This window comes from Talaromyces stipitatus, genomic scaffold (genome assembly GCF_000003125.1).
Source record: "Talaromyces stipitatus ATCC 10500 scf_1105507295515 genomic scaffold, whole genome shotgun sequence".
Classification (NCBI taxonomy): Eukaryota; Fungi; Ascomycota; class Eurotiomycetes; order Eurotiales; family Trichocomaceae; genus Talaromyces; species Talaromyces stipitatus.
The window spans coordinates 2,646,213-2,673,871 of record NW_002990118.1 but is presented as its reverse complement, the minus strand read 5'-3'; the positions used below and the strand labels follow the sequence as shown (position 1 = coordinate 2,673,871).

The following is a 27,659-nucleotide window of genomic DNA, read 5'->3' as shown; positions in this document are numbered from 1 at the left end:
TATGCAGGACTACAGAGCAATTGTGTTGCTCACTCTAGTTCTTCATGGCCTATCAGTATATGCCAATCCATGGCTGGCTAGCAATCTCGATTTACCCTTGAGACTACGGAGATCAGACCGGCCATTGATACAACGTCGCACCTCAATCGACCTGGCAAGCCATGACAACGATACAGAGATCAAATCAAATATTGTCAGTATACCCACCGAGAAGCTATTTGCACGAGCTGAAGCCGCTGCTGTACCAACCTTTGACGAAGCGGCTTTCAACCAGAGCGTCATGACTGCATGTACCAGTGCTGTCGATAGCTACGTAGAAGCAAATAACCCCAGTGGCATGGTTGCGTGTTACAATATCGCAATCTTTGACAACGCTACTGGTGTTTTTCAGACCGATGTGCGTTTATATCAGAAATCCACCCCTACTGGGTCATTTGAGGGATTGACTCCGGCCGACATAAAAATGTCATTTTCGATTCCGCAAGCAACTGTTTCGAAGCCGATGTTGATGGTTTCAAATGGAACTGTTACCGCCGATACCACCGCAGCTGGTCAATTTGTGATGGGATTTCAGAACATTGGTCAATTGAGTAAGAGTCTGATATTCTCGAAGCTTAGCGTGTAGGTCCTCTCTTCCGACTCTTTCAATCTATACCACGAAACTGACTGGTTTTTAGCGGAGATCTCCGTATCCTCATGATCCCAACGATATCTCTCGGGGCTAATCTTCAGTCTGGTGGCGTTGTCAACACAACACTTTCCTCCGACACACTCTCCTACGTGGCCGGTGTACTCGTCGAAGACAACGGCACACCAACAAACATCACAGCTCCACAGGCACTCAGTCTCGCGAGCCCAATTGTTGCTTCGGCATCAGTGTTTGTTCTTCCAGGAACGACAATCAAGATTGCTCCCGTGGGCTTGATCGTCACTTGTATCTGGTCGGGTCTATTGATGTTAGCTGTTGGAGCTGGTACTGTTGGACGATATCAGTTTCGCGTTCATTACAGGCAACGACTCCAACGTGCAACTGCAATTAACAAGACTATTCCCTGGAGCAACTAGTCCGATTCTTTTTATTTTTTTTGAATTTTACTGTTTGCGATTCAGCTTTGTCACATTTTGATACCTCATTTGTACTAGATCCATTCATAGGTTTGATGCTTGTTTGGTATACGGTCTGCCGTCTTGACTTCCTCGGTTCCTGGCGAACTTGAGATAATGATCTATGATTTTGATTCACTTCTAGATAGCTTCTTTTAGTATATAGAACCATGAATACAGTTCTCATTCTCGCGATTCTATTGATATTTTGATACTTTTCCAGTAAGAACCAGTCATCGTTCAGTTTGTATATGATCTTGCCCTAAGAGACCCACCGTGGAGGGACAATTCCACGCTATTCCGTATTCAGAACTGATAACGATAGCAGAGGAAAAAAGTTGTGCGGGGTGCTTTGAGATGTCAAAAACTTCACTTACAGATCTCTGCTTTATCATGTTGGGAACTGTTACAGTTTTATAGATTTCTTGATTTTTTTTACTTTCCCGTCCCCTCTTTCTTGCAGAAATTTGGCTTCCGTTTCATATGTTGTCGTGCTAGTCGAGGACTGAAAAATCCCATGTGCAAGTCTTTCATCTGATCAAACAGGGATTTCGCTCTTCTCGTAGCATCTGCTATAATTGGTCTACAAGCCATATAGTCGGTGCAGCTTTCACAATGGCTCAAGACTCGCCTATTTCGTCAACGAAACCCGCTCAGTTCACCACCATTTACGACGACGATACGACGAAACGAAATTTCGACCCTATTCGTATTCGTACCTCAGACCGACTTCTTCACGATCCTCTTGCACAGGAACTTTTGAATATCACATCCGAGAATTCTTCGCCGGAGACAGAAGCTCTTAGTGAGGGCAAAACATCCTACACTAATTATGTCGCGGAGAAAGTGCGCAAACACGTAGCGGAGTCAGCAAGCAAGGACGCAAACGCACAGCATGAGTTGTTATCACAAATATTACATATCGGCTTTGCCGCACTGTTTTGTTTCCTCCAATCCAATGTTACCGGCCCGCCCTTGGAGTTTAACTCGGCAGTCGTTGTGTTTGGGGAGACAGTTGCCGGCGACAAGGGAACCCTTAATACCGTGCGACGGAAAATGTTGAGAGATTTGTCCATAGATGGAGAAGCAGTATACCCGCTTACACCAAACATTGAGTTGTTTTGTGTTGCCAAGGCTATATTAGTCGAGTCAGGTGTGTTTGTGGCTGATAATTCGCCTCTCGTTGCACGGACAGGACGCATGAGGGTCAACTTCTTGCATCAAAAGATGCTCAGCGAGGTATCAGGAACACTGCAGAAGGCTATTTATGATGATCTCGATGTGATCAGTGCGACTGTTTTGGGCGAAAATTCGGATTCCATTGGTAAAATGAAAGCTGCCTTTTTACTCGAACGAGCAGCAGTACATACACATCACGGATTAGATGCCAAAGCCCGATCTGATCTTGACAGAGCAGCTTCCGCATCCGGCTTTGAGTACGCGCTTACTGGAAAGTTAGGGAAGAGGACAAAGTTCCAAGATAGAGATATCACGCAGCTCGTTGTTCTAGCCGTGAGCTCAGAAATGGAATCAATGTCAGAGGCTACAGAAGCAAAGAGTGAGCCTGAGACATCGGGACCTAAGGCTCTGGATTTGAATGATGATACTCTACTTGAGACAATTGCTTTTGCAAAAGAAGGGGCACAGCCTGAAAAGCCCACCACCGTTCAAGATGAATCTTCTTTGCCCCCAGCACTGGTGGCGATTGATCCATCTAACCAACCGAAACTCAACCCTCTCGACTCTGCTATACTCCTTGCTATTGCTTCTGCTATTACGAACAACTCACCCGAGCACGGATTGACTCGTGAGGAGACACTTCCATATGCGACACGTGTTATTGAAAGTGGTAGTAACAACTGGCAGATATATACTCAGGCTCTTCTTGTCCGCAGCCGATGTGAAGCTTTCAAAGCACGCACCGTCGAAAGAGGTGTTCTACAAATGCAGGCGCTAGTTGATCAGGTCATTGCTGATACGGCTACTAGCAACACGGCAATGGTGACTACTGACACAGTGAGCAACAAGCAGCAAGAACAGCCTACAACATTCTTGCCTCGACCTGAGGAATCAGAGTCTGCACCAGCGGAAGAACGATTAGAGTATCTATGGACTCTTCATTTCAAGACAAGGTGGAATCTTGAAGCAGAACTTGCGCAGAAGTGGGTTAGCCTGGGTGGTCTTAGAACCGCTCTGGATATTTATGAGAGACTGGAAATGTGGGCTGAAGTCGCATTGTGCTATGCAGCAACTGAGAGAGAAGAGAAAGCCAAGGCGATTGTACGGCGCCAATTATACGAGCCTACAAACCCGGGAACGATCCACGATGATAATGAGCGGTACGAGGGCTCTGAATTGCCCGAATTACCCGCAGATGCACCACGTTTATTCTGCATCCTTGGTGATATTGATTCAGAGCCAGCTATGTATGAACGAGCATGGGAGGTTTCTGGTCAACGGTACGCAAGAGCTCAACGCTCCCTTGCTAGGCTATATCTGAAAGCTCAACCACCTGATTATGAGAAAGCGGAAGAAGCATATAAGAAAAGCTTAAGAATAAACTTACTCAACCATGGCGCATGGTTCGCTCTTGGTTGTGTGCAATTGAACCGCCAGAAATGGCATGAAGCTGTTGAAGCATTCACTCGTACAGTACAGCTCGAACAGGATGATGCTGAAGCATGGAGTAATCTTGCTGCAGCTCTTCTTCACGTCTCTCCCGGGAACAATAAACCCTCGGCCAAAGAACAAAAAGATACAGAAGTCGTTGAAGGTGAAAAGGCTGAAGAAGAAACCGACCCTTACAAACACACTCGCGACGCTCTTACAGCTCTTCATCATGCCGCTCGACTTAAGCAAACAGATCACCGTATTTGGGATAATATCGTTACAGTTGCAGCTTCGCTGCCTCCTCTATTGATACCTTACAAAGACATTGTCTTCGCACTGCGAAAAGTCATTGAACTCCGGTCACCAAAGAGGGGCGAAAAGGCTATAGACTTGACTGTCTTAGACATGCTGGTTGAACATCTCATCAATGACTACAAGTATGACGATCTCCTTATCACTGTTGACGGCACGAATCAGAAAATTCTACGTACCGGTACAGTAGCCGGCCAGATCATCACTCTTATAGATGATGTCGTGGTTCCATTAATCACTCGCTCCGCTCCGCTCTGGCTTCTTGTTGCAAAGGTAGAGCTATGGCGTCAGCGACCTAGCAAAGCATTCGCAGCACATGAGAAGGCGTGGCGTGCCACAATCTCTTCGTGTACCCAAGGCGCATTTCAGATGGGTGATGAGAAAAAGTGGATTCAAATTGTCAAGGCTACGGAACGTCTTGTGAGAGATGGATATGCAAAGATAGGTGGCATGACTAAAGAGCGGGAAGATGGAGCTATACCGGAAGGTGAAGGCGAGGAGGAATTGGTGGCTAAAGATTGGAGGTTCAAGAGCAGGAGTGCAGTAAGGGGAATATTAGGTAAAGGCAAGGATTGGGAAGGTACCGAAGGATGGACGCAGCTCAAAGAATTGCTATCAGAGGTTGATGGCTAATCTAACTTGTTTGAGTGCGTTCTTTAAGACAATATACTACTCGTATCTATATAATTCATAGATCAGCTGTTCTTCATGTCCTACACCTGCATGAGGTCCATCCACACATGAAACTAGTTCACACGCGTATATGTCAACCTCGGAAAATCTCGATCACTCTCTGTTCTCTGTGTCTCTGAGAGGACAAATTCATCATCAAAAATCCATATTTGACAATACTTATCCTATCCATACAGGAGACCAGGGAAACTATTCCAGCCGGGAACGGACCTCAAACTAAGCATCCTTAAAAGTCAAGCCACCAGAATAAATACCCTATGAAATGAGAAGGAGACAACATCCTTAGGTATTAGCTTACGGCAAAATGTACCTAGCCCTCTATGGTGTCCATATGTTCTTCTTATTAGGCAAAATAGGAATGATCCTATTGATTACTCGGATATTTGAGCAAGAAGGGTAATCACAATACTCCGTCCTCCATTAAACATAGTATTTGGTATCGATGAAATTCATTTCTATAAATAAATAAGGTAATTATAGGGGTTTTCAAAAGCTTAAAACCCTAATCTGACTTCATGTGTTGCGTTCTTTCCTATTACGGCAATGTATACGAGTGATGACAATGACAAAGTTGGACTTGCGCTTTCGGCCATCAGACGTTTCTAATAGATAACATGATGATATTTAGGCCTGCGCAAGTGTTCCCCATTATTGAAATCATAAAACATACAAAATTTCCATAGTTGCGTTTGATTTGAATGTCTAAACGATCCTGTGCTATAGTACAATACATAACGGGTCATTCATCATAGACATTAAGTAATTAATTCTTCTTCGGTATCCCCTTTCCATCAAATCAAGCCTTTAACATTTTTGATTTCCCCTCGATCTTGGTCCTTTGTTCACACTTTTTCTGATTTCTGATCTTCCTTCAATTCGTGACGAGTTGGGTTTGGCATGGAATAATTCAATCTATGTCAAAATTGTGATCAGTATAAGACATACAATATAGACGGCAATACTCGACCGTCGCTCATACCTGCCCAAAAGCAAGACGCAAAAAGCAAAAATAATGATATACATACTAGGATTTGGAAGAATGGCAGCTGTTGCAGCGCATGTAGCCGCAAAGTTTGCAACGCCAAATGGCAACAAATGGACCAGAGTTGCAATCAGAGCAGCGCCAGGTAAGAATGTTACCATTGGTGCTTTGGACAATAGCAAATACATGACCGGAGCATTGGTTTGCCATGATGATTGTTAGGTAGGAGATTTTTGCGAATGAAGGAGTCTGATAGGTAGCTGTTAGCTGCTAGAAGAGAAGATAACGAGAAGGATAGACAGTCCTGGGTCGAGGGGGCATACCGATGTCTATTGATTAAGATGCGGGTGGAAAGGCTTTGGTAAGAATCTATGTCCAAGTTAGAGAAACAAAGGTCATTTGCTAATATAACTAAGAAAGTCTCACAGTTCTCCCTATCTGAGAAGATAATCGTTTCTTGGTTTTGAATGCTTTGAGCTGTTTGGAATCTTATTCAATGGGTGGAAGATATCGTGACTTTATAGATCTCTCTGGACCTAGCCCTTCTTTTTTTGGTGATGAGCAGTCAGATGTAAATATTTTGTTTGACAAAGTCTTTCTGCAACTACCCAACCCAGGACACAGGTCGTGTGCATAACACTCGCACGGACAGACCAAAATCAACAGTGTTCCGAAATCAGAAGAAATTAAAATTAGAAGAATCCAAACAATGCAAAATCTGGGTAGATCAATGGCCACAGATAAAGCTCTTCTCTCTTTGCTTTTCCTTTGCGTCCTTCCCAGTTGATACTGAAACCAGATCAGTGGCCGCAATGATCTTTTCTCTCTTTTCTTTTGCTTTCCTTCTAGCTGATACTGAAACTGAGTCGAGAGTACGTATCCGATCTGGGTCTCCTCCAATCTAGACGTCCTCTTCCATGTGTGTTTAGGTCGGGACTAGGTGACGAAGAGTTCATGAAGGTAACGGCGATGCGGATGGCGGCATTGCTTCCAGACGGAAAGAAATTCGGAGACAGGTATGTACTTGTGTGTGTTGAAATGCTTCATCAATCGAGACACAAGACAATGGATCAACCTATTCATCATCTACTGAGAGCAAAATGAATTACCAGACCAGCTGCATCATGTCTGTTTGAAAGCTAAGATTGTGGTCACTTTATGCGAACAAGGAAGCTGTGGAAGAGAGAGAAAGAAAAAAAAGAAAAAGAAACGAGAAGTAAATTGATAACAGCCCAGGGTAGCGGTAGAGGTGTCAAGAGAGGCGTAAAGAGACTTTTGAGAGGTCCATCCGAGTACATGAAGTGACATTTGTCCTCCATGCTCTGAATGGATGACATTGGTACATCCCCATAGAAGTCATAAATTTCCCCTTCCCCTTGGGCTAAACGGGTCCAGACGCTAAGAACGACTAAACAATTTTTGTGGTACCCAATATTATCGTTCTGATGGGTCTCAGACGTACTAGGATGGTCTATGGACAATTGGCACAGAAAAGAAAAACTATCAGTGTCTGATTTTCGGTCTCTGGGTCTTGACAGTCCCTGCAGTAGAGTACGATGTTCCAATTCGTCAATTGCAGTGTGATGAGCTCCACTTACGAATTGTAAGAACGTAGCTGTCGGGGTTTTCTAAACTTTTTTAGTATCGTCAGTTTTCACCTCTAAGTTGCTTTAGTTTGAGAAGTTAGTATTTACTTGGTAGTACTAGTCCGGCTTCGTTCGGCCTGGACTATGGGAGTTGAGAATGATTGTCATGATACATTTTTATGTCAATTCCTTTAGTCCAGCATAGATCTCAACATGATTCATGCGTGCAACAGTATAGTCCAAATCCAGTAATTACTACTGAGATATGATCGAATCTTGTCAAACAAAGGGCATTATCTCTGAATCAATGGCCTTTAACCCTTTCAAACAAAGTCGATTGAACTTGATTTAAACCATGCTGCATGACTCATTAGTTCGGATCAGTTTGTTTGCTTCCTAATATCCACAACCGCATTCCTCAGTTAAGAAGGCCTTTTTATTATGCCGATCTAGAAAAACTCCTTGGGACAAACTAAACACGAACTAAAGCTACGACTAACCAGGAAAAAACAGTGAGGAAAGTGGATGATACAAGATTGCCTAAACTAGCTAGTCCCTATGTAAAGCTGGTACGTTACCGTACAGGATTCATTACCTGCCAATTACAGACTCCAGGGGATACGGTTCCGATGGCGCTAGTGAATAAACTAGCTATATTACGTATCCCGTACATGCTTGGTATGTAAGTTTCGATACTAGGGTTATCCCTTCCGGAATTCCTTCACTTTCACCCCTCTGATACACTGGTCTATGGCCAAGAAAAATCCATGCAGAAGACAAGGTTCAAAAGCAGTCGGCCATCTATGGACTTTCTTGCTTTACTGTACCACATTGCACCCGAATCCGAGCAAAAATTTTCCCGCTGTACCGTGTCAACTTTTGAATGGCATACAACAAGATGTCGGCCCGAATTTTAGTGCATCCCTTCCCCCTGTCTCTTTCACTCGGTGGACACTATGACTCTAGCAATCAAGAGATGGCATAAGGTACATAAGAACATTGCACATACAGCTAGTTAGGGCTCACAGATGCGATCCCACAACCGTTCCTCGACCATTCTCTCCTTTTCCTCCACAGCTACGTATCACAAGGCCCGAAACAGATGAGATACTGCCACCGGGATGCGAGGACCGTCGTTACAAGCTTCTACAAGCAGCTGACTAGTTATCATATCAATAGATGACACTTGTCATGAGACCGTCCTAAAAACTAGGATCGACCTGATTGCTCCCGACGTCTCGGGCCCATCCAGCCAGCCCCAGCTGCGTAGTAAGTACAGCTAGTACCAAACTAGTACGTCGTAAATTATTTAGGCTCTACATTTAGTGCATGATACGACGTAACTATCCCTGTCGGAACCCAAACCTTACCTTTCTGTTGGAGCAACTAAAAATGACTAGCCCCATTTTCGTCCAAGCTTGGATGCTGTCATTGCGAGATGGGCCAACAATGTTTGAGCTTGTCCCAATTGCAAATGGTAGTATGTGGTGTCTAGTTTACATTCAGAGTAGCGCACTGTAAACGAAGTTTAATGTGGACCGGACTCGGGAATATACACAAATTTCCCTAAATACGATATCTAGTCACTAGTTAGCAACTAATAGGCGAACACGGATATGCTCGGCCTCTGCTGTTGATCCACCGGTCATGGCATAATCGCCTGCCATTCAACTATTCTTGAGATATTCGGGGGGGGAGGGGGGGGGAGGCAAACCATCTCCAATTCATCCATGGATCCGTGCCTCCATTCCTATACAGACATTGCATGGCTAACATATTATCAACTACCTGTGCAGTGCAGTTCTATGTCATCGATTGTGTTTCTTCGTCCCTCAGAAGAACAACTATCTAGCAACAAGTCAACTTGGCGCCTACGCTGTCAAGGAATACCCTGCAGAATGCTTCTTGACTCTATAGAGTCGGCAGTTCAACACGATTTGACGGCCTCTAGATTATCAACGGCTCATGTGACCTCGGGAGGTAGTCCGAATGGCGTAACGATAATAAACCGAGAAAAAAAATTTTACCGGGCAGCCTGCATTTCCAGTGGTTTACTGAGCGTCTAACCGTTACATAGTAGCACGCATACGTTGTTGTTGGCTTCGCCAGAACTGCATACAACCCGGAGATTTGGAACCGAACTACATTGATCAGCAGCGTGTATACGGGGATTACAATGTGTGCTGGGCCTGCAGCACATGAGATGAACATGTGATGGATTGAACGCCACAAACCCTTTTTTCGGAGAACCGACAAGAACCTCATACCGGAATTGTACTCAGGTACGTATAATATCACGGCTCATTTGTGTTATGAAGACTGGAGGATATCTGAAACTTGGAAAAAACGAAGCAGAAACTATCGAATATTGGCATTCCACCTAAGCTTCGTGGAAATATTCTTAATTAGACGTCTGTCTAAAGCAATATATCAATATGGGTCTAGAACGAAGTGTTTATTGGCAATCCGATAGATAACACATGGGCCGGTTGACAACCGGGGACGTACGTTTATCCAATCTTGCGCCACGGTCCTACCTAGGTACGAGTAGGTAGTGCTTCACTCATTGCTCGAGACAGATAATACGATGGAGGTCAGTGCTCTCAGACCCAGTTACACAAAAACGATACATACGGCATACACAGGCATGTGCGTTCATAATAGTCGGTGTATGCAGAACTTTGCTGGCACGTCGTGGTTTCCTGTAAATAGCCAAAACCCATCTGATCTTATCATTTGTATGTCCGTTGGGGTACTGTATTCTATATTCAGACGTTTGTCACGTGTAGCGACATGTCATTTCTTCCCAGCATCAATCGGAAATAGCTAATTCCACAGATCTAGATCCCTGATACTATCGATCTGTTATAGGATGTAACTCGTTTAAAGTATAAGGCTGTAACTTGAAAGGATCGCCGGAAATTGATCCTACAATTCCGCCAACCTAATGTAGTCGGCACATCCCTGTCATTATCCAGATTGATGTTAGCATGTTTCCAACCCATGACGTTGCAGGGTTACTTTTAGTGATGCGTCAGATCATCTCAAACCAACAGGGGTTGCACGGGCTTCATGTAATCAACGAATTCAGCCTTGGCTGCAAGCTAATGTCAGTTCTTTTCCTGTCGGAATCTTCTATGATATTTACGTGCCTTGTCTGGCTTCTTATTCTCGTTGTTCTATTTTTAATTTTTATTTCTTTTCTGAGAAAGATTACTCGGTACCTGATCAGCGAAGTGGCTAGATGTATCAAAAGGAGGGATCGGAAATGCAATAGGGGCCACGGAGATTGAAGGCAGCTCACTTTTCTTTCGCCTCCGGGGAATGCAGTTTCACACAATATCTATGACGATAGAGATAGATAGCATGTATTTACATCTAGGCCGAATGGCTAAGATCGGGCATATCTCACCTACGTACACCTAGCTCCGAGATGCAGCCGTTGCCTTAGAGACCGCATTGGAAGTACTCAAACAAGCAGCAGATGCTTCGTGGTTGATCTGCTATCTGCATGCGTTTCTCGTCAATGATCGTCAGATTCAGATATTGACTATGATCGTGAGCATCAACTAGGTATGACATACAGTCAATCTATTGAGGACCTTCACGAACACCTTACCTAGGTAACTGAAAAGGAAGGTCTACTACCATATGATTTCCCTGTCTCTATCCATTTGACTCCATACTCCTGCAGAATAAACTTCCAAGTTTTGAGGAACTGTGAAGCGCACATACCCAAAATTTGTGTCATGTACCTACATGTATGCATCCACACCGCTCCCTTGACATCCCGATATTTTTCATGTGTTTTTGCGTATGAATCAAACGTAGTGGAAACTCTTAGATTCTGTATGTATATCTTTTGCACTATGGTACGTAACAAGAAAAGAGGACTATGTCCACAGGTTGCGTTGTCAGTTAATGATCAGCCAACCATATATTCGGTCTGACGGATATGAGGAATCCTGGTAAGATCGCTATACCACGAAGTAGTGCGGAGACTTGCTAGTGACTGTAGAAAAGCTGTTCGAGCATTCTAAGCCTATCTTTTTCAATTTCAGCAATGTATTAATTAGACACAACCTATAGAAAAATATGACTTTTTAGGGCTATAATTGATATTAGGGTTAATTAATGTTTATCTCTTTATCCCGAAGCAGCAGATTTCAGCCCAGTCTTTTAGTCCGAAACCCTCGTGACCCTAATAACCCTAGCACATGTTTATTCCGTAAGTTCGGAATAGAAAGATCGCCCAGCATTAGAACAGTTATCATCCATCACGTTGGTCTATCAAGACAGTTGACAACACCGTATCCTCGCTTTCACACTCTCGGCAACATAGACTTCGGTTCAAATAACTCCATCCAGACCAGCCACACTTTATCTTACGATGCTGCGTCGGAATGGGAAACCCACTTCATGTGAACCGTGCCGAGTAGCAAAGGTTCGATGGTGAGACGAACCCGGATTGATAACAGTGGGGCCTGGTTAGAACGAAAGAAGGCCTTTTCATATCTGATCAAATTGAGTTATCGATATACGGGTCAGATCTAGGGAAGCCTTTCGTTCGTTATAGCCAGGTTCGGTAGATCTGCTTTGCTAATTCATGTATAGTGATCATTCCACTCCGATTTGTCGGCGATGTAAAGATAAGGGTATTACGAATAAGGTATGTCACACCACAAGACTACGTCAATGTCAATACCTCGAATACTAACATATTCTGTCAGTGCTACTATCACCCAGCCCCTCTAACCAAACCAAAGAGTCCAAATGATGGAACTGGCCCTCCGGCGTCCAAGCGGCGGAATAAGCTCAAAGACCATGTCCGACTATGTGGAGAAGAAGAGACTATCGCGGCGCGAACTTTGACAGGTATACGTAAACGAGCGGCCTCACCAGGGGTTGCTGCCTCTAGAATATCAAACAACTCAAATTACCTTGGTACCACGAGCTACTTATCCGTGTTCAAAGAGACTCCCTCGTGGGTTCCCCGAGCGTCGTGGAACTGCACCCTACAAGCAGAATTTGAGCACTGGCGCAGTGATCATACATATACATGTGCAAGACTCGTGCGTCTGCTATGTGCCATAGGTTTTCATCGTAAGCAAATCACTTGGTACTATGGCAGAGGACGCTTTACGAAAATCCCCGCGCCGCTCGTTCTGGACTCTCTACGCCTGGTACAGGAACATATTGAGAAAAATGCCTGGCAGCAGGAAAGAAATTGGGGGAAGATCTATGACCAGATCACAGCTGCAACGTCGCATTCGCTAAAACTCACCAGTAAGACTACCCCCGCAGAGTTTTATTCGTTGTTTACGGGGGAGAACCTTCGCTGGGAGTTTGTTGGTTTTATATTCGCACTTTGTGGTACGACTGTTGAGTGTCGATACAAACCAACGCACGTATTGAATCTAAGAAATGGCGAAGAGATGGATGTCGACACCTTTACCAAGGAGATGCTGCTTGCGAGCAACGCTTGTATCGAGATATGCAGGCAATATGAACATGTGAATGATCTGATGATTTGGATGTATCAATGTCATATTAGCCTAGGGTCAGAAGTATTGGGCGAGACAAGTGCGCTTCCATTTTCCTGGTGTTCTTTCTGCGATCAGACCTCAGACTGACGTGTGGTAGGCGAGAGATTATACAGCCTTTTCGGAGACATGGTATCGGAAATCTACGCCATGGGCCTGCACCGCGATCATCATTCCACCAACGTTCCATTTTTCCTTTCGGAGACGCGCAAACGGATACTGGCAACGATACACAAGTCTGACAAGAATATTGCAACGCTCTTCGGACGACCACCTCGGTTACCCTACCAGTATTGCGACTTTGCTCTTCCATTAGACTTGTCGGATGATCAGCTCTTTCTAGATGAGCAGTGTTTAGAAGTTGTCCTGAACAAACTTGACAGTGAAGGCTGGAATTGTCAGGGGCAGTTATACCCGGCAACTGTGATACGTATGCGTCATATATTGAGTACATTGGGAGAGAAAATGCTTGAATTATCGCTAGGATCCAGGACAACAAGCTATCACAACGATCTTCTGTAGGTCTCCTTATGGTCACATTGTGACTTTCTCCAAGTCTGGTCTCTGTGAAACTGACATACGTCACAGAAGAACGTACAAATTATGCCAATGGACATGGGATCAAATCCCTGTCCGGTTCCGCTACTGTTCTAGTTGTTGGGAAGATGGGGATGTCACTGATTGCCTAGCCACAGCGATAGTGTATCTGGAGTATCTGTTAAGTGTCTTCCAGATACAAAGGATACGTCGACAGGAAAATCCGGAAACTACCAAAGATCTACTTGATACTTCGGTACAGTTATTATCGGTCACACTGGATTTGACGAAACAGTTTCAGTATGCTGAAATCCAAAGAAATTTCGGATGGCTCGTAAGTTTATTCCCTTCCTTAGTATATGAAAAGAGGTGTCTAATGTCGAATCAACTTCTTCCAGTTTCTGGCGTTCAGCTGTCCAGCTGCCGGCCTTCTCGTTACAGAAGTACGCCGTCATACGATCTCCAACCAGCCTCTTCCATGCTCTTCACCTCGCTCAGAAATCATCCGTAACCTCAGCTATCTTATCTCATGGTTTCAATCCATCGAGCTACCTTCCGCACTCACCGGAACTCTGTGTAAGGAACTCATAAAGGTTATCAGTCGACTACTGGACGAAGCCCTAGATTATCAACAGCCATCCCCGTCATCTTCTCAGCCAATACCGACCAATTCTGGAGCCACAGACAATTTTGATGTAAATTCGGCCAATAATAACACCATCCCTTTGCAACCTCCAGAGGAAACGGATATTTCGGGATCTCAGCAGTCCCTACTTGGACTCATGGACGGAGATCCAATAGAATCATTATGGTTAGGGATGGGAATGGAATATGGTGTCAGTGATGACGCATTTCATGGCTTGGGACGAGGTCTTGTGAGCGATGGGATGAACTGGCTTGATGAATTAGGGTTGAACACAGACTTGGATGATCGTGCAGGAGTACCTGGATCTTGATTACAGGGTGCTAGCTAGGAAATACTGATACTCCTCTCCGTATGTATATAGAGTTAGACTTTTAGATTATATTGATTTTGCTTCCGAGTTATTGATTGTTTTCAAAACGCACTAACTCAGTCTCAATCGAGAGATCATGTTTGCTTTACCGGACCACACGTTCAAGGAAAGTCAATCCAAGTAGCCTAACGCATGTACATGTACATGCACATGCATAAGGGAGGAAAATCTGCACTTAGATGCTGATGAAATCATATCCACATGCAAGCGGTGAAGATAGCGGTGCTACATGCAGTCAAGTCATCTGATCAATTGCATGGGATATTTGCGTGCATGGTCGACGACCAAATTGATGTTCTAAGTCGGTAGAATCGATTTTTCTGCGTCATACACCATACCTGCAATAAAGAATTCAGTGGTGATGCTCCCGGAGACCGATAATTGAGGTGTAACGAAACCTAATTTATGGAACACAAGAGACCGGCAGGCAGTTGATTTTATTACCTGTTGAGGTAATTGATCAGGTGTCCTGAGTGTCCACATGTGAGCTCATGCTGTTGTCTGCATCTTGCTTCGTGATCATTCAGAGTACGTATCCATATCTTGGCGTATGGTGATCTTGGACGGAAGGTATTGATATGGACTGCTAGTCCAAGGATGGCAATGGAAATGGACAGTATCATTGATTAAATCATATTCGCTACGTAGTTTAACGATGTGCATCGATATGTTCGGAGGGTTCTCTTGCATTTCTTCCATTGACCCAAAAGATCCGAAAGTAATGCCTTCGTTCTCCGTGGCAGAACCCAAGTAATAGCCGTTTCAAATACCACTAAGAGTCGTAAAAGAAAAAGACATCACCTAGAATCCTGTTTATGTTGCTCTTCCAACGCTCCGTTAAGGACATCATTGTTTCAATAGCAAGATGTCCTTGCAGGGCCCTTAGTGGCCCTGCATCGCTGGGTAAATCGAAGTGTGAACACTTGATTTTCAGATGGGATAAGTAAGGGTAACGGTGTTTGAAGTTTTTTTCATATAGAAATACACTATCTTTGCTTGAGACTGTCATAAAAACTCATGCAAATCTGGGCTCTGTAAACAAAAATGAGTAAAGAATATACACAGAGTCAAGTATAAAAAAGAGTAAAAGCAACGTCTTTCACCTATTCGTCATGAATATCATCAATTCGTGCATTGAGCCCCTGGCCACTCGATGTCCCCTAATCCGTTAATTGGAACAGAGCAGATATACTGAAGAAGAGACACGTTAGTAAAGGTTTACCAGTATCTCCGAAGAAACACTAACCTTTCGCCATAGTGGTGACGTCGGATGCTCTCTGATAACAAAGCAGACACGTCAATAACATGGAGCTTCTTCGAGAGACGCATCTTTTCTGGAGGAATGGGAAACGAATTTGTGACAACAATATGATCAATAGCATCGCTACTCTCCATTTCCTCTAGGCAGTTGTCACCGAACAACCCATGAGTAGCAATGCAGTATACTGTCTTTGCACCGCCTCCCCTGACTACCGTCTCAGCAGCAGTAATCCATGATCCACTTCGATCAATCATATCATCAATAATGAAAACAGGTTTGTCCTTGACGTCTCCAACCAAGGTGATGGTTTTCTCATCATGATTGGGTGCCGGCACCGCTGGGTCATCATCGTCCGATTCAGCAGCATCATAAGTGCCGCCCAGAGCATGACCCTCATGCGATGAAGCAACAGACATAAAAGAGGACGTCATATGATCATTGTTCACACTGTCACCATTTTCGGAACCAGTTGGGGGGAGAGGAGTGGCCACTTGTGACCCATCAACAAAGTCTTCGTCAACAAGGTGTCCTTGTACGATACGTCCTGTAATCACTTCTCGAGCTCTTTCATCGGTCGTATGTTCTGCAGCTTCCAACTCGGAAGGTCGCCGAGCGGATGGAGGAGTTTCCGGCCTTAGCGTATCCGCAGATCTGGAGAGAAAATAATCATCCACAGCTGAGTCTTGGTCGACAGCAAGGAGGCCCATCGATCTCCGAGAGTGATTCCCTCTCTCTATGGTATCAAAAAAGACCATACTATCTGACATGGACACATTATTTTTGGGCCTGCGTCGGTCTGTTGTGACAATGCCAAAATTAAGCTTCAAGGTATCCGCAAGCGACGTCACTCGCTTTGTACCACCAGCATTCTTGCTGACAACGACCGCATCCCTCCAGCTGGGCACATTCATACGGATCCAGCGGGCTATCAAAGGTTCTGCGAAAAGGTTATCGACTGGTTTCGCAAAGAAGCCTTGCATTTGAGACGCCTGAAAGATGGTAGAATGTCAGAAACGCATGTAGAGGATTCTCAATTTTTGACACCACTAACATGTAAGTCCAAGGTAATAACATGGTCGACACCGGCAATAGTGAGTAGATTTGCAATCATTCGCGCTGTGATAGCACCTCGGTGACTCTTCTTTTTCGATTGTCTCGAGTAGGGAAAATAGCTTGTATCAGTGTAAGACGGTAATCCCTATAACGCTCAGAACATGGCTAACATACGGCATGACAGCTATGTGATATCTCAATCAGTCATGTGTCATAAAACTGAATGGAAGTATCATGCAGAGCCATACCGGTTATTGTCTTGGCTGACCCGCCTTTACAGGCAGATATCATGATCAGAAGCTCCATCAGACTGTCATTGATCTTGCTGCTTCCACTCTGCACAATATACACATCTTGGTTTCGAACTGAGACACCAATATTGACCAGTGTCTCTCCATTGCTGAATTTCCGGAGCTCAGCAGGTGCGGGGATAGCACCTAGACGCTCGCAGATAGATTCTGTCAAGGTCGGGTGGGATGTCCCTGAGAAGATCTGCACACCTCGCATGGTGATTGATGGTTAATTTGAGTTGAATCCCCCGGTGGACCAGCTCATGGAGGTGAGTTATAATAAATAGAAGGTTTGTTAGGAAAGATTGACATCTTCAATGAAGAAGACAAAAGGACTGGAGATAGAGGAAGAGGAAGAAAAGAAAAAATGGCGGATGCGGGATGAAAATAGTCAGTGGTGGTCTGTGCTCCTTCTGGCCAATCGTGGCTCATGAAGCTCTCCGCAGACAATTGTTTCTTCAAGACATCATCCTCGATTAACTCACTTCAACTACGTTACTCACTATCAAAGATGTCCCAAAAATTCCCTGAAGTCCAAGGAGGAGGATCTCTTATTGTTGCCTGGCAGGTCAGGAATAAAAATGTCCTCGTTGTCGGCGGTGGTGAGGTGGGGTTTCTTCGTATCTACTTTTACTCAAGTGAACCTGCTTGACTCATCCTAGATATACCAGCTGACATGTGAAATTACGAATATAGGTAGCATCAGGCCGTATCCTGCATGCCCTCAATGCCGATGCCAATGTGACAGTTGTCTGCCCCAGCTCAGGTCTGAATGAAGAAGTCGCTTACCGCGTTGCCGAAAACCAAGTGTCGCATATCGACCGCAATTTCGAGCCTCACGATCTCGATAACGCTGATATGGTGCTTTGCGCAATTGATGATCCAGAAGCTTCAACACAAGTTTGGAAATTGTGCAAAGAGCGCCGTATACCTGCAAATATTGCCGATGTTCCCCCAGAATGCGATTTCTACTTTGGCAGCATGCATCGGGATGGACCGCTCCAGATCATGGTTAGTACGAATGGAAATGGGCCGAAACTGGCCAATATAGTCAGACAGAAAATCGCCAGTGCACTTCCGCAGAACACTGGAGCTGCTATTGAGAATGTGGGCTTGTTACGCAAGAAGCTGCGGGCGATTGCTCCAGATGCCAACGAAGGGCCCAAGCGAATGAAATGGTGAGTTGCTATCAATGTAACCGAATGAACAGTTTGTCGGATGGGATGAAGCTGATACGGTCGTTGTAGGATGTCGAATGTTTGCGTGTCGTGGTCATTGGAAGATCTCGTAGCCATGACTGACAAGGATATGGACGGTCTTCTAACACATTATCAATCGGGAGACGTTCCCAGTCTCCAGGATATTCGTGCGGCATTGTCGTGAGACAGTTCTGTCTATCACCTTGATAGCCTATCTTGGACCAGTTAAATCTAAAAGTCCATACCGCCACTAATACGCAAGATCGACAAGCTCAAGCGATCCGCATCCAGCCAAGATCAGGTCACTCGCAGTCTTAGGCAGAAACAATGGGTAGACAGTCCTGATTGGATTAGAATATCACATCATCACACGAACCCATTTGTGATACGACTTCACCTGTGTGCAAAATCCAGGCGCAATAAATCGATGAAGTACCAGCAGGCTTTGTATGTTGTTCTTGATGATCCGTATTCGCATATCTGCAAGGTCTTTTTTCCCGGTTAGAAGTTGTTTGATCTACAGCAGGTGGCTTTGAAAACTTGGTGAACTTTGAGTCCGACGCTATCCATGGATTTATTGTAGCAAAACCGCGTTTTACATGCTACATAGATAAAACAAAAGATCAAGATATATATCACCATATCATAGTAATTTTGATACTGCCGTCATGAATCTATACAAAGCAATACTCCTAACACAGAAATGAAGGAGATAGAAGCAAAAGAAAAAGAAGACATTCAAGAATACAATAGGGGGAATTAGATGCACGAAATGATCTTTTTATGATTAATATGCGAGTCACCCTTCAGTGGCTACGGCTGTATGTCCTAATAGAATTGGCTGATGAAGATGGTTCGTTGTTACTGTTGGATGGAAACGTCAATCCAAGTTTGGCTTCCCCAACTCGCCGAAGAAGAGACTGAAGAGCATGTCGGATCTCCGAAGAGCTCAGATCCCGACCAAGCAGATCAATGGTCAAGGGGTAAAAGGTGTCGATATACTGAGAGAAGCTGTCCTGAGGGAAATTGACGTAACCTTCCATCACGTCAACTACAACAGGGCGCCAGGCTACGATATTGCGATGTTGGGTCTCCTCATCGAGACGAACATAGCTGCGAATGATATCTGCACATAATCTGCAAATATTGTTAGTAATGATCAAAAACAGTAGACAGTGGTAGAAACTTACGGAACGAGTGCAGTCTCGGTCTCGCTTCTACTGCTCTTTCTCTCTTCCCGCTCATCGCTATACATGCGGAAAAGTATGTTGACATATGTGGCAGCACTACCACTTTCCTGCTTGAGGAGATTGGGGGGTTGTTTCATGAATCCCTGACGCCACAATTGCATACGCAAATCCTTGTCTTCGTTGAACTTCTTGGCAAATTGGTAGCTCTTTTTCAGCAGACCCATAAGACGAAGAAGCTCCGCGCTAGGAATTTCATCATACACATTGTCATTTGAGAACAGTTCATGAACAGTCTCAATCATGAGTAGTTGTAGGACGCAATTTGTTATGATGCGGTTGAAGAACCTCCGCCTCGCAACAGTCACAGCTGCTGGCTGCTGATTTATTTCCTGGGCTTGTGGCCGGTAGTCCTCGAGTTCGGCCGCCGCAGTCGTATCATGTAGAGCGCCATTAAATGTTTCTCCAGCGTCTCCATTCTCAGCCACAGGGGTCTGCGCCCCATTGATTGTAAGTCCGCGGTCATCATCGGAAGCAGCAACGGAATTCTCCGACACGGACACGGCTCCGTTGCTCGTAGCATCACCATTGCGTTTCGGTGTTTCTGATGTTGGTGCCCTTGATGGTAGAGGAGAAGCAGCCGTGAAGAGCTCGTATGCGGTAGTTTTATCAAAAAGTTCAACAAACGCGCCCACAATCTTACCCCAATGTTCGTCCGAGAACTTGGTCACATTTCGCAAGATTAACTGCTGTAGGCAGTTACTTCCAATTCGTGCAATTGTGTCATTCTCCTGGCAGATACAGAGAGTCAAAAGACCCAAGAAGCGATCAAGCATGCTCTGTAACGCGTCAAAATAATGTGTGAAAAGGGTTATCATATGTCGGAGAGCTTGGATCATGGTTGTCGACAGCCAAACGGAGAGTTCTTCGTGGTTAGGCACTTTTGACATCTCCGACTTGGATTGTAAAACGACGAAGATTGGGTACAGCAGCTGTCTCCAAAGGACATCCCAGAATTCTTGTGGAAAATCACCACCATATCTAATGAGTGTCTCGAAGAGATAGTTCAGTGCCCTGTAATCCAATTAGAACTTCAACTTCCAGAATTCTTCAACACTATCACCTGCACTTACCTCGAGCGAACCTCTAGGTCGTCTCCAGTCATCAAGACATCCTGAAAGGCAATGAGCACTGGGTACCAAAACTGTTCTTCCTCACTTTGACGATTCAGTTGATGTGTCAAATTAGAGCCCGTATTTTCTATAACTTCTGCGCTAGGTATATGCTTGCGGGAGAGAGGGCACTCTGGAGTTTTGAGCATCTTGGTAGCAGATGCTTTGAGCGTCTCAATGGCTTGGAGCGACTTCTTCTGAAATTTGATGTTCTTTGAGAATTCTGTCAAGCAAATAATCAAGTCTGCAAAGGCTCCTTGGCTGATCACTACTCCGAAGCGAGTGTTGTAGATTTGAGTAACATGCTCGAATGCCATATTCACGATGCCCTCTGTGTGACTGTCAGAATGAAGTATTGATTCAGATAGAGAAATTATAGCTTACCATATGGCTCCCGAGCTGCGACGGTGAATACACCAAACATTGTTTTCCAACCGGAACGTATGTTATGACCACGAGCCTGAATCATCTGAATAAGGCATCGCAAGACCATATCCTTGACGGTTACAGTGTTACTATTGGCCATGATATGTTCGAACGGTTTGAGGAAGTCTTTTTGGAATTTGAAACCAGGTAGTTCTTCGATTTCCATGAATCTCATTGAAAGTTGACGCAATGAATCGAGTGCGAAGAATACCACGTTCGTGTTAGACTGGCACCCAACTTCGTTAAAGTGCTGGCCAAGGATTTCCCAGATCCTAGACCATTCAATCCTGACTCGAGTCATGTTGTAATAACTGATCTCAACCACCTTCTGGAGACTGTAGGTGCGAGGAGATTCACTCTGACCGGAGGACTGGATCTCTTGCAAGCTCACTTCGCTAAGCGCTCGAACAAAGTCCACAATTGCTTCGTGAGAAAGGTTTGCTGTGTTGCTAAAGATTCGATCGACAGCATGGACCATTTCAGCTGAGCGACTTTCAACAGCTATTTCAGGTCTAAAAGACAACGAACTAGCCGTGGAACGTTGACGTCGTCTGGTAGACTGTGTTGATCTCCTAGAGGCGTCATTTGAGTTCGATGGCACGACTCGTGTTCTAGACACATCGGGTAACGTTCCCTCGTCGACACCATCGCTCAACAATTGGAAACGATCCAGCTGACTGACACAAGTTAGAATCTCACGCCAGGAGTCTCGGAGATGATTTCCTTCAGATACAGCAACTTCCAATAGCACTTTCAATGCTTCCAAGTTCTTGCTGGTCATTTCTCGAAGGTTACCAAGGTTTGTAAACTTGGCCAAAGCTGTCACAAAGGCCACTCGGGGCGTCTCTAGATCAAAAGAGCAGGATATACGTATTGCTAGTCTGATTCCTTCCATACAAAGCCTTATCTTTTCAATATCCTGTGTTTCCTGGACAGGAGCAGATAGACCCGACAAGAAGGACGTCCAGGTCACGTTAAACATAGATCCAACATGACGCACTGAAGTGGCCGGAATGAAGCGGGATAGCTCATCTTTCACGGCAGTTCTGCGCTGCGCTTTGATGAGACTCCTGTATAGTTGCTCGGTCTTGTTGGCCATTTCTTCCGATGCTTGAGCGTATTTTTCTCCCTGGAGATCTCTGCCAACAGTGGCAAAGACTTGACCCGCTCTTGAAGCAAAGCCTGCAGGAGTAGCGGGAGCTATTCCTTGATTAGCAGCATGCTCTCGTTCTGAATCTAGCACAATCTCATTTTTGGCAATTTCATCGAAGATGGAGATGAGGTACTCGTCTGGAAGATCTTGATTATCGTTGATTCCTCGGTTGTTCTTAATGAAATCTTCCTTTGTCATGCGTCGACCCTTCATTTTGCTACTATGTTGATCTGTGTTGAGCAGAATGACCGAGTACGCCAGAACATACGCCGTATCCGCATTGGCAAAGCTGTTTGGATTATTTGCAAGGTAACGCTCTGCAAACTTGAGCATAAATCGATCGATCTTCTGGGCTTCTCCAGGCAACCGGAAACTCTGCAAGAACTGGCGAAGAGCATCAACGAACCGTCGTTTCGTGAAATCCATACTGTCAACGAAGGCATGCATAATTGCAACATTTTCGGGTTCACCTTCTCCGAGGTACTCTCCGATCATAGACTTATCAAGACGATCATTGCGAAGTAGGAAATGAGCGATGTCTTTCGGTGAATCAGATCGAATAAACCCTTCTTTGAGCAAAAGCTTGATTCCTCTCTTGGGTTTGAAATTGAATTGTTGGATGGCATGAGATAAAGCTGCTTTTCGCTGTCTGGCCTTTTCTATTTCGTTCGGGTCATCTTCAACTGCGGGAGTCGAACGACCGGTTCCAGTTCCGCCACTGTCAATATAAGGAGATGGAAGTGCTGACAACGATGGCGCATCTATAGATTCTCGGTAATGTTCCACAGACTTACGCGACACATCGTCGCGGTGGCCATTGGCGGAGATTGGTAGTCGCTGGGAAGACCAGCTGTCAAGAGACCGCAGAATCTCAACCAAACAATCAAGAGCGTGATACTTCATATAAAGCTCCAGAGACCCATTCTGTGGACTTGGAGCGGCGCTGTTGCTGAGGCTTGCCGTGGTCAAATTAGGAGGAAGAGTACCCCGTTGGTGCCAGTCTGGAGTGTTTGAGGACTTGACGCGGTTTTCGTGTGAAGTGTGCTGAGCCGTGACGGGTACCGGCATGATCACGAAACGAGATATTTGTTCGATCAACCTAATCTAGTTAGCTTGGTGGCTTTCCGAATAACGTAGTGGGTGGTTTTACTCTTGAAAGATATTTTCCAACGCAGTTCTGTCACAGTCATAATTTAGATATATCTCCACCAAAGCGCGAGAATCGCCTGAAAGTCTCTCGAGGATTTCCATAAAGTATTGCTTCTGGAATGCTGGAGAGCTGCGTCTTTCGAGAATGGCAAGGTATATTTCCTTGAGGAAGACCTCCAATTCTTTCTGCACATATGTCAGCTTGACCAGCAACAGGCAAAAGACTTTAGGTAACTAACCTTAAACATAACTCTCATATGTTTCAACATAAGCCAGAATATTTCGGAGCATACTTCAAAGACCTTGGGAACAGAACTGGATCCATTGCGGCTGAGACTCAAGCAGAGGTGAGGCTTGATAGCTTGGAGAAGGGTTATAGAGTCTGAGGAAGTGTTACTGTTTCTAATTGTTGCCAATGGTGATGTGAAAACAGTGATATGGTTGTTGATGAGGTGATGAATGAGATGCAGTGATAGTAGCTTGGAACGCATATTCTGGGATTTGATATCCATCTGTTGATCGTGCGTAAGTGTCTTATGGCTCAGCTTACACATAGCCCTGAAAACGAGGAAGGCGTCCTTCACATAGATCTCGTCGACCTCATCCTCGGATCCTTCATCTTCCTTCTCATCTGTCACGTTGGACACAGACCGAGTGGAACGATGAGTTGTTCTTGCTCGAGTAACCATAGTAGGAGCATTGTCGGTAACCATTGTATCGTCCTTGCTTGACTCAAAGCTTTGTAGAGTAAGCTTTTCTGTGGGTTCTTTTTGCGTCGGTTGATCGGAGATAGTTGATGCAACCTCCACAGATTCTGACAATTGACTGCCCTCACCAGCATCGACTATTATAGATTCTACAGGAGTTTCGTGCTGGCCTTCCGGTTCCCGCAGACGTGCTTCTTTCAAATCCAGCCTCATACGGACTCGGTCAAAGACAGTTCCCAACATCTGCGTCAGTGAACCTTGCGCAATCTGCTGATTCTGACTCGACTTGGAATATATAAAAATGTTGTATATTTGACGTACGGCCTTCAAAAGGCCTGCGCCGTGTACGACAATCTTGTCGTTCAACACGGCGGCTAGCAAGGATTTAATAATCTGTTGTTGGATTTCCACTGGCGTGGCTTCATTTTCAAAACAATCGCAAATCGTTTCAATCGCCCGTTCGATCAACGGGAGATCTCTGTCGGCCGGGTTTGCGCTATCTTGGTTCGGACGACTCGAAGGGAAGGCAAAATAAGAGTATGTGATTAATTTTCCAATGCAGTCTAGAGCAGTCACCTGAAGCGGGATACTGAAGGTCTTGGTGGCTAATTGTAGAGGAAGGAAGATAACCTCGGGATCGAGAGGCCTGGCATCGGCCTGCTTGATATTGGACAGGGCCTTCTGGACCGCATCCTCCAACTCCTTGTTCCTCTTCGCATCTTTCGAAGTCGCAATCGCCTCCAGTGCCGTAACAACAAAGACTGTAGAGCTCACGGGAGTTGAGCGGTGGGTTGATTGGGTTGCTTGCGTCGCTTGTGTCGCTTGTGTCGCGGTAGTAGATCTCGAATCGGAGCGGGCTCGCGGTTCTGGATTTCCCTCCGCCGGTGTGTCATGCGATGCGGGGGCGGTGTCGGCTATAGACTGATTCTCGCCATGTCGGTTGCTCTCGTCTTGGTCAACAGCATCAGTCTTTTCCTCACTTGTGTCTCCTGTCCTCGAAGAAGCCGCTGTGACCTCATCTTCTTCAGTCAGATGGGCATCATCAGGCGCATGTTCATGGTTGTCGACGCCATGGGATTTATCTTGCTCTGCGCTTTCCATCTCTCCTCCAATTTCTTTCCATTCCGAGCCCGTCGATAATTGAGCCTTGTCTGCCCTCAACGGTTGCGGAGAAACTATCTCGGTGAATGCACTGGCTTCTGCCTGAGAGGTCACCTCTGCGACTTCGTGCTCCGTGTCGGCCATTGATGCGCAATTCCGGCTAATGAACGCGAGCCGTACACTGATCAACAGGTCGACATGGATTTCCAAATCATGAGAAACTTGAGACGAAAACGATCCCTCGTGTGTTGAACCAGAATCCCTAAACAATAATAATTCTAACTTACTAACTAGTGTATGGAGTACTAGTAGGTACTGCCGCTGCGTTCCAGAAAAGCGCGCTAAGCCCGATTGGAACTTTTGCAGCGTGTCCCTTCAGAAGGAAAGCACGACCGGGACAAACTTCGCAGGAGGAAAGTACGGCTTCCGTGGCGGACCCACCCGGCAGCCCTCAGCTAGCCCGCCAGCCAATAGCATCCAGCTTATGTCAGCAACTACATAGAGCGCCGATTTGATCCGTTCTTCTCACCGAAGCTCAACAGAAAAGTTCCTAGACTGCCTTGCTGCCCCCAAAACATCTTCACGATTTCTTTGTTCCTGATATATCCATCCTCATCGTCGCTGTTCCTGCATCTTCTTTGCCGACAGTTGTCCGTTGAGGGGCGTGGAATTCTACCAACTGCTGTCTCAATTGGTGGTCTTTTGCCAGGTATCTGAGCTTGTATTATTGTCAATATGCGCCTTCCGAATGCCATGCTATCAAAGGGCGCCGCTTTCATGAGGCGCCCCCAGACTGTATACCGATTAAAAGATGCGGCCAGGTAAGTCCTTTTCAACTAGTCTTGTCTAGATTTCAAAGATACTGATGGCGATGTTTGAACGTTAGGCCTGCCGCCTCTGCCCTTGCCCGGTACTATGCCTCTAAATGTACGTGTTTTATGTTTCTTGACGTGCCCTTCGGGTTCGGAACAAAGAAGCTAACAGAATAATTTCAGCATTCCCCCCTCACACAATTATCAGCATGCCCGCATTGTCACCTACGATGACTGCGGGAAACATTGGAACGTGGCAGAAGAAGCCCGGCGACACCTTGGCGCCCGGTGATGTTCTCGTGGAGATTGAGACCGATAAGGCACAAATGGACTTTGAGTTCCAAGAGGATGGTGTATTGGCCAAGGTCTTGAAGGATTCCGGTGAGAAGGATATTGCCGTTGGAAGCGTGAGTACTTCGATGTTGACTTAGTGGTCGCCAAAATGCTTACAATTGCCAGCCCATCGCCGTTTTGGTTGAAGAAGGTACCGACATTGCACCCTTTGAGTCATTCACTTTGGAAGATGCTGGCGGTGACAAGACTCCTGCTGCACCAAAGGAAGAAGCTAAGGAGGAGGCTCCCAAGCCTGCTCCTGAGACCCAGGACAAGCCTGAAGCTATCGAGCCAGAGGTTACTGGCGAGCGACTCCAGCCGGCTCTTGACCGCGAACCCCAGATCAGCCCAGCCGCCAAGGTGCTTGCTCTCGAGAAGGGCATCCCTCTCAAGGCTCTTAAGGGTACTGGACGTAATGGACAGATCACCAAAGAAGATGTTGAGAAGTACAAGCCCGCCACAACCGCCGCCGCTGCCGGTCCTTCTTACGAAGATATTCCTTTAACCTCCATGCGGAAGACCATTGCCACCAGACTGCAAAAGTCCACGCAGGAGAATCCCCACTACTTCGTTTCCGCTACATTGTCCGTCAGCAAGCTTATTAAGCTTCGTCAGGCCCTCAATGCCTCTGCTGACGGCAAGTACAAGCTTTCCGTCAATGACTTCCTCATTAAGGCCTGTGCGATCGCTCTCCGCAAGGTTCCTGCTGTCAACTCCAGCTGGACCGAGGAGAATGGTCAGGCCATTATCCGCCAATACAACAACGTTGACATCAGCGTCGCCGTCGCTACATCCTCCGGTCTTATTACTCCTATTGTCAAGAATGCTCACAACCTTGGTCTCTCAAGCATCTCCAACACAGTCAAGGATCTCGGTAAGCGCGCTCGTGAGAATAAGCTCAAGCCCGAAGAATACCAGGGTGGTACTTTCACCATCAGTAACTTGGGCATGAACGCCGCTGTTGAGCGATTCACTGCTGTTATCAACCCTCCTCAAGCCGCTATCCTTGCCGTTGGTACTACCCGCAAGGTTGCCGTTCCTGTTGAGACCGAAGAAGGAACCTCTGTTGAGTGGGATGACCAGATTATCGTCACTGCTAGCTTTGACCACCGAGTCATTGATGGTGCCGTTGGCGGAGAATGGATCAAGGAGTTGAAGAAGGTTGTTGAGAACCCATTGGAACTCATGTTGTAATCTTTTCTTCTCTCTTGATCCTGCATGGATAAAAAGGGAAGCTCGGTCATATATTTCATTTTGGAGGATGTGCAAACCATCTCACCGTGTTCTTCTTACCTGTACCAAAATTAATTTTCCTTTGTTCGTCAGCGTCGAATGATCTATGATTAGACTTTTATCTTTTTAATGCAAAAGCATTTACAATGACAATACATGCTTTTGATTGGGATAAACATTAATGGTGCTAGTAACAATAT

The 27,659-nt window shown here is 45.5% G+C and overlaps 7 protein-coding genes across 8 annotated transcripts, besides 1 other annotated feature; 5 read left to right on the top strand and 2 right to left on the bottom strand.

The window, feature by feature from the left end:
• Position 1: 1 nt before the first annotated feature.
• Positions 2-1,279, top strand: TSTA_050310 (uncharacterized protein; the record flags this gene model as incomplete). The annotated part of the gene is made up of 2 exons (XM_002485500.1): positions 2-621; positions 678-1,279. 2 exons carry the CDS (start codon positions 2-4, stop codon positions 1,063-1,065), a joined length of 1,008 nt encoding a protein of 335 aa, XP_002485545.1. The 3' UTR covers positions 1,066-1,279.
• A 440-nt stretch (positions 1,280-1,719) lies between these two features.
• TSTA_050300 (TPR domain protein) lies at positions 1,720-4,740 on the top strand (the record flags this gene model as incomplete). The annotated part of the gene is made up of 1 exon (XM_002485499.1): positions 1,720-4,740. One exon carries the CDS (start codon positions 1,720-1,722, stop codon positions 4,657-4,659), a length of 2,940 nt encoding a protein of 979 aa, XP_002485544.1. The 3' UTR covers positions 4,660-4,740.
• A 2,140-nt stretch (positions 4,741-6,880) lies between these two features.
• Positions 6,881-6,922: a sequence feature (T-rich).
• A 4,755-nt stretch (positions 6,923-11,677) lies between these two features.
• Positions 11,678-14,409, top strand: TSTA_050290 (uncharacterized protein; the record flags this gene model as incomplete). The annotated part of the gene is made up of 6 exons (XM_002485498.1): positions 11,678-11,739; positions 11,902-11,956; positions 12,018-12,870; positions 12,931-13,348; positions 13,419-13,701; positions 13,766-14,409. The coding sequence occupies 6 exons, from the start codon at positions 11,678-11,680 to the stop codon at positions 14,321-14,323; spliced, it is 2,229 nt and encodes a 742-aa protein (XP_002485543.1). The 3' UTR covers positions 14,324-14,409.
• A 613-nt stretch (positions 14,410-15,022) lies between these two features.
• On the bottom strand, positions 15,023-17,516 carry TSTA_050280 (ribose phosphate diphosphokinase Prs1, putative). Of its 2 annotated transcripts, XM_002485495.1 has the most exons (5): positions 16,946-17,516; positions 16,696-16,881; positions 15,630-16,633; positions 15,487-15,574; positions 15,023-15,415 (listed from the first exon to the last, which is right to left on the bottom strand). In XM_002485495.1, exons 2-4 carry the CDS (start codon positions 16,753-16,755, stop codon positions 15,544-15,546), a joined length of 1,095 nt encoding a protein of 364 aa, XP_002485540.1. In that variant the 5' UTR covers positions 16,756-16,881; positions 16,946-17,516; the 3' UTR covers positions 15,023-15,415; positions 15,487-15,543. The 2 variants fall into 2 exon arrangements, with proteins under 2 accessions (XP_002485540.1, XP_002485541.1); XM_002485496.1 differs by having other exon boundaries at positions 15,023-15,574.
• On the top strand, positions 16,942-18,852 carry TSTA_050270 (siroheme synthase Met8, putative). Its single transcript, XM_002485497.1, has 3 exons — positions 16,942-17,594; positions 17,684-18,165; positions 18,235-18,852. The coding sequence occupies exons 1-3, from the start codon at positions 17,418-17,420 to the stop codon at positions 18,368-18,370; spliced, it is 795 nt and encodes a 264-aa protein (XP_002485542.1). The 5' UTR covers positions 16,942-17,417; the 3' UTR covers positions 18,371-18,852.
• A 59-nt stretch (positions 18,853-18,911) lies between these two features.
• Positions 18,912-25,225, bottom strand: TSTA_050260 (guanyl-nucleotide exchange factor (Sec7), putative; the record flags this gene model as incomplete). Its single annotated transcript, XM_002485494.1, has 6 exons — positions 18,912-19,323; positions 19,377-20,447; positions 20,507-20,876; positions 20,930-23,223; positions 23,275-23,459; positions 23,513-25,225. 6 exons carry the CDS (start codon positions 25,223-25,225, stop codon positions 18,993-18,995), a joined length of 5,964 nt encoding a protein of 1,987 aa, XP_002485539.1. The 3' UTR covers positions 18,912-18,992.
• A 319-nt stretch (positions 25,226-25,544) lies between these two features.
• Positions 25,545-27,636, top strand: TSTA_050250 (pyruvate dehydrogenase complex, dihydrolipoamide acetyltransferase component, putative). The gene is made up of 4 exons (XM_002485493.1): positions 25,545-25,902; positions 25,968-26,008; positions 26,077-26,300; positions 26,353-27,636. The coding sequence occupies exons 1-4, from the start codon at positions 25,817-25,819 to the stop codon at positions 27,418-27,420; spliced, it is 1,419 nt and encodes a 472-aa protein (XP_002485538.1). The 5' UTR covers positions 25,545-25,816; the 3' UTR covers positions 27,421-27,636.
• Positions 27,637-27,659: the final 23 nt, after the last annotated feature.

Bases quoted from the DNA above. Each gene is read 5' to 3' on its own strand.
- TSTA_050280 (XM_002485496.1), bottom strand. From the start codon at position 16,755: ATGATTGCAAATCTACTCACTATTGCCGGTGTCGACCATGTTATTACC. The intron at 16,634-16,695 runs GTTAGTGGTGTC...ACCATCTTTCAG, and splicing joins TTATTACCTTGGACTTACAT to GCGTCTCAAATGCAAGGCTT. The intron at 15,575-15,629 runs GTTAGTGTTTCT...TCTCTTCTTCAG, and splicing joins CGTCACCACTATGGCGAAAG to TATATCTGCTCTGTTCCAAT.
- TSTA_050270 (XM_002485497.1), top strand. From the start codon at position 17,418: ATGAAGCTCTCCGCAGACAATTGTTTCTTCAAGACATCATCCTCGATT. The intron at 17,595-17,683 runs GTGGGGTTTCTT...TTACGAATATAG, and splicing joins TCGTTGTCGGCGGTGGTGAG to GTAGCATCAGGCCGTATCCT. The intron at 18,166-18,234 runs GTGAGTTGCTAT...CGGTCGTTGTAG, and splicing joins GGGCCCAAGCGAATGAAATG to GATGTCGAATGTTTGCGTGT.
- TSTA_050250 (XM_002485493.1), top strand. From the start codon at position 25,817: ATGCGCCTTCCGAATGCCATGCTATCAAAGGGCGCCGCTTTCATGAGG. The intron at 25,903-25,967 runs GTAAGTCCTTTT...TTTGAACGTTAG, and splicing joins CGATTAAAAGATGCGGCCAG to GCCTGCCGCCTCTGCCCTTG. The intron at 26,301-26,352 runs GTGAGTACTTCG...TACAATTGCCAG, and splicing joins AGGATATTGCCGTTGGAAGC to CCCATCGCCGTTTTGGTTGA.